We start from the raw sequence: 4,993 nt of genomic DNA, 5'->3' as shown, positions 1-4,993 counted from the left end.
CCCAGACGCGGGGGACGAGCTGGGGGCCCGCGGGGGTCACGGGGAGGTGAGGCGCTCGCCGCGGGTTCAGCCGGAGTTCAGCCGCATGCTATTAGGCAAATGAGCCGGGCGCTGCTGCGCCGGAAAAGGCCCTTCCGGCGAGGGGTGCCCCGGGGCCGGGTCGGGCGCGCTCCGCTGCCGCCCCGCGCAGGCAGCCAAGGGGTTAATGCCACTGGGAGGTGCCGCGTGGCAGGAGGGATTTTCAGCCGCGGCTCCGCGCAGAGCAGACGCGCGCTGGCCGTAGCCTGGCTCTCCGGGGGCGGCGGAGCCGAGCCCGGGAGGGGCCCCTGGACACCGGCTGCTGCCGGCTCCGCCCGGGAGGCCCCGCCTGGCTGGGAACGACCCTGCTGCCCCGCGCGGTTCTCAGCCCGCAGCCGATCGGGGGCGGGAGGCGGCAGTCTGGAGGCTGCCGCTCCCCCGGGAGCGCACGGAGCGATGGGCTCCTAGCCGGAGAAGCAGCTGCTGCGCCCACGTCTGAGGAGCCCCGGCTGGGGGGGTTGTCTCAGCGCCCCTCGCCGTGGATTTGGGGCCGGTCCCGAGCTGGGGGAGCCCCCCTCGGACGCTGCGGGGCCCGGGCCCCAGGGGTGGTTCTCGGAGTGCGGCGAGCGGGGCCCGGGGCCCCCGATGGCCCCTGCGTGGGAGCTGAGTGCCTGGGCTGGTGCGTGACCCGCCGGCGCCCCGGGAAGATGTACGAGAGTGTGGACGTAGCCGGGCTAAACCCCAGCCCCAATCCCTTCCTCATGGTGGATTTTTACAGCCAGACCCGCGCCTGCCTGCTCCAGGACAAAGGGATCGGCCCCCCCGCCCCGTACGGGCCGCCGCTCCGGAGCCAGCCCTGGAGCAGCTCCAGCCACTGTAGGTATCAGCGCTGGGTTCGGTGCTGAGCTCTGCCAGGCCTGCTGGTCCCGGGGGCCTCCCTGCCCTGATCTGCCTGGAGCCAGCTGGGTGCCAGGGGAGCGTTGTGCAGCTTTTGGGGTCGGGGCCGGAATTCGATTCGGCTCCTGGCTGGGAGCAGCCTCCTGAAATCCGGCTGGAGTCCAAGGGCTGGGCCGGGAACGGGCTTCCCCCGCCGGGCCTCTGCGGCTCCTGCAGCCAATCCCTCCCGCCTGCTGCTCGGGCTAATGCCCCGCGCTGCGTCGCCACAAGCAACCCCCGGCCTGGTTCATGTCCGCCGCCTCCCTTGCCTGGGCAGGCAGCTGGCGCGGGCACGGGGGTGCTGGGGGTGCCCGGCTGCACTGGGCTTTCTGGGGAGAGCCCGGGGTTGAAAAGCTGCGCCCTGGCCCGGGGTGTGGAGGGGGATGAGCAGCGCCGGGGGGGCGGGTATTTACTGTCCCGATTCTCTCTCTGACCAAATCCAATCAACTAAATAGTTCGCTGTGGCTTTATCCAAGCTGGGGTCGGCGGTGTGTGTGGAGGCAGGAGGGAGCTCCGGGGGGGTCACTGTTTCCTGGAAAGCCCCCCAAATACCCGCTCACAGGAAGAGGCTGGGTGCCCCGTTTTCCGAAGGGCAGACGGGGAGCTGAGCGCATTTCTCCCCCCGCTCCTCCGATGTGTGGGTGGGCCCCGGCGCTCGCACCAGCCCGGGGAGCCAGGAGGGCAAAGCACCTCAGGTCTCCGCCCCTCCTGGGTCTGGGGGAGCAGAGACCAAAACTTCCGTGTGCCGGGGGCCTCCTGCCCCCGTGCAGCCCTCAGGATCTGTCCCGGGCCCCTTTGGAGCACGTGGGGTCAAGGCACAGTTGAGAAACGGAGTTTTAAGGCTGTTGTTTTCCCACGCCAGGCAGGGGGGAGGAGGCGGTGGCGGAGGTGTGGAATGGGGCGTGTGTGTGTTTCGGGGGGGGGGGGGGTTGAATTGCAATCTGGGCAGAGTGCAAAAGCAGTGGTGAGCAATGGGCTCAGCCCCCCAAGAGGCAGCGAGGCCTGCTCGGATCCCAGCGGAACAGCAGAGACGCGCACACCCCATCTCGGGCGAGGGAGGGGGCTCCTTGGGGGGAGATCAGGGGCTTGCTGTGTAGTAACAGGGGCTGGGTCCTGGGCCTGGTGCGTCTGCGTCTGGTCCAGCAGCACCGCCCGCTCGGAGCTGGGCTCAGACCCCTCCGCCCCTTAGCGAGGGAGAGACCCGGCCTTGGGGGGATCCAGCAGCAGTTTGAACGATCTCCCAGCCCCCTTCATGAAGCACCGGGCTGGATGCAGGGCGAAGGCGCTGCGCTGCCCTGCGCTGCCTCTTAGCTGTTTGTAGGTTTTTTCCTCCGGGCGGGGCTCTGGGGCCCTCCCTGCAGAACGAGCTCCCTGCCCTGCTCCCCAGGGGCTGCTGGGTCTGGATGAAAACAACAGCCGGCGCCATGCGGGGGGAAAGGCCTTGCCGGGCGCTCCGGCTTTCCAGGACTTTCACCCTCCTAACAGAGTGACACCCCCTTGGATGCCGCTTCTGGGGCGGGCGGCCTCTTCTGGGCCAGTGGCCTCCCCCTTCTCCAGGGCAGAGCAGTCTCAGGGCAGCAGCCTGAGCTAGGGGGTCTGCGAGGGGCTGGGACCGGGGGGGGACCGAAGTGTTATCTGACCCCTGCCTGGCATCGGAGCTGTTAGCTGCCACCCGAACCAGCCCAGTCAATGAAAGCTCCCAAGGCCCCCGTGCCCTGCCTGCCCTCCTGGTCTGGCGCCCGCCTCCCCCGTGCCCTGCCTGCCCTCCTGGTCTGGCGCCCGCCTCCCCTCTGCCCAGCCCATCTCCCCCATGCCCTGCCTGCCCTCCTTGTCTAGCGCCCGCCTCCCCCATGCCCAGCCCATCTCCCCCGGGCCCTGTCTGGTGTCCCAACACCCGCCTCCTCCTCGCCCTGCCCCCACCCTGGCCCAATCTCCAGAGAACAAAGTCCCTTTTTGCCATTGTCTGTGGGGCCCTTTGATCTTTTGCTCTTATCAGGGAGTTAACAGGACCCTCCTCTGGGGCCTTTGTCAAGGGGGTGGGGGAAGCTGCTTGGGCGGCTTGTTGGCTTTTTGACTTAAAGCTTCTTGTGCAGAAGGTGGAGAGGGGCTGCCCTTTTGCCCCCCAGGTGTTGTGAAAGGGCCCAGCCTGGGCCCTGGGGGGGCCTCAGTTGCGCCCCGGAGCCTGGGGCCGTCTGGGTTTAATTTCAGGCGCCTGCGGGTGCAGGGAATAGGATGCAGGTTTGGAAGGGTGAGTTGGCGCAGGTCACCCACGGCTCGCGGTCAGTCACCCCCCTGGCACTGGGAGCTCTGTCCTCGTGCCCTGATCTCAGCTGGTCTGGGCCAGGTGCGTGGGGGCTCCCTGGGGTGTGTGGGGGATGTGCTTCGCTGGTCCTGCTCCGGGAAGCCTAGGCCGGGATGGGGAGGCGGGAGGCTACTGCCTGCGGTGGCAGCTGGGGGCTGCTGGTGGTGGGGCGGGTGCTGGGCGAAGCACATTAGCCCCATCTAATAACTGCGGGGGGAGGGGGGCGCACGGATTCAGAGCCTGCTGGGCATAAGCTCCATCTGTCCTGGTGCCTGGTCTCTGGCAGCCCGGTGCCCTGTGCCGGACAGGTATGGAGTAGCCTGGCACTCAGCCCTGGGGCCGCTCCGAGCTCTGGGCACTGGACCCACGCTCCTCCAAGGTGGCGGCAGAATCCTGGCTGCCCGGCGAGGCACCTGGGGTGCCCAGCTGAGCAGGTTTGGCAGCTCCTGGGTTCTCTCGTTGGCACTGAGGGTGCCCTGCCCTGGCAGCAATTAACATGCCCAATCTGGAGCCACTCTTAACCTGTTGGTCCAGGAATGGGGGGTACTTCCCCGATCTCCCTGCGCTGTTGCCTGGGGGCCATGAGAGGGAGAGGCTATGCCTCTCAGCCCCTTGGGTCCAGGAGACGGCTGATTTCTAGTCTGGGACGGGTCAGACTGGGGCATGGCCCTGGGGCCTGTCCAGGGGGCCGGGGGGAGAGGCCATGGGGGCAGGCAAGACTCCTGCAGGAGCCCCGCTCAGATTCCTGTGGCTGGTTGAGACTCTTCCGCCGGACGTTTGTCGCTGGGCAGCGCCAGTTCATGGAAACCAAGCGGTTGGCTGTGGGCCGGTTCCCACGAGTTCTTCCTGGGTTTAACGCTAAAAACTTGCAGGGAGAGGAAAAGGGTTTGAAATCGTGAAAAGAGCCATTTCAACTGCTTTTTAAATGAAAAATTCTGGTTTTCTGCCTAGCACTGGGAGCTAATTGTAGTTTCTGAAACACCGCCTGGCAGTGGCCAAAATCGAAACAAAACGTGTTAATTGACCCAAGCCGAGAAATTTTTCAGGTCATGAAAATGTTCTGAACAGTTAATTTTTTTGACCCAGTTTGGGAGGGGAAAATGTATCCAACCTGTAACTCTCTGGCCCCAAGTGCTGCTAGAGATGCTTTGAACCACTGTTACATTCCCCATCCCCGCAGGGGAGTGTCTTCTCCAGGCGGGCTGGGGACCCCCCCCTTGGGCTGGTGCCTGTCCCCCTCCTCGAGGGGTCTGCATCTTGCACCTGCGCTCGCCTGGCTTTTCTCTGGGCATTGATGGCCGGTTCAGGGGAGCCGCAGCTCCCACCACCCAGATTGGATCAGGTGTCTTTCTCTATTGATTTGGGGGTGCTGCTCTCCCTGACCCCATCCCTAGAGCCTGGGTGTGTGCGTGTGACCTGCTGGTACAGGGTGACCCAAGTGGGATGGATCCAGCACAGTAGGGGGGGTGGATGTGGCGCAGTGGAGGGGGGTGTGGATCCGGCGCTGCGTGTGATCTGCCAGCGCTCCTGCCATGGTGGGCAAAGGGGCATGGAGTCCGTATGGGGGCCGGAGGGTGCTGGGGGGGCGGATGGAAGGGCGCATAGGGAGTTACCATCAGGGGATGGGGGCCCTGACCTTGCCCTTCCTGGGTCTGTGCTGGGCCGTGCCCTCAGGGTGGCAGCACCGCAGGGGTCCCAGCGTGTAACTGGCCTGGCCGATACCCCCCCCCCCCCCCC

The 4,993-nt window shown here is 66.4% G+C and overlaps 1 protein-coding gene across 2 annotated transcripts in view; it reads left to right on the top strand.

Annotated features, from left to right (window-relative positions):
* The window catches only part of RARA (retinoic acid receptor alpha), an 87,975-nt gene that overhangs the window by 64,351 nt on the left and 18,631 nt on the right, over window positions 1-4,993 (top strand). Inside the window, exon 1 of one of the 2 annotated variants that reach the window (XM_032788938.2) lies at window positions 433-894. The exons of the other annotated variant lie outside the window; for it this stretch is intronic. Within the exon in view, the coding sequence (XP_032644829.1) occupies window positions 726-894 (169 nt within the window). The 5' untranslated portion in view covers window positions 433-725. Of the gene's footprint in view, window positions 1-432; window positions 895-4,993 lie in introns of those variants that run through there. 2 annotated transcript variants of the gene reach the window in all.

Source organism: Chelonoidis abingdonii, chromosome 21 (genome assembly GCF_003597395.2).
Source record: "Chelonoidis abingdonii isolate Lonesome George chromosome 21, CheloAbing_2.0, whole genome shotgun sequence".
In the NCBI taxonomy this organism is placed as follows: domain Eukaryota; kingdom Metazoa; phylum Chordata; order Testudines; family Testudinidae; genus Chelonoidis; species Chelonoidis abingdonii.
This window is presented reverse-complemented; position numbering and strand designations above follow the sequence as displayed.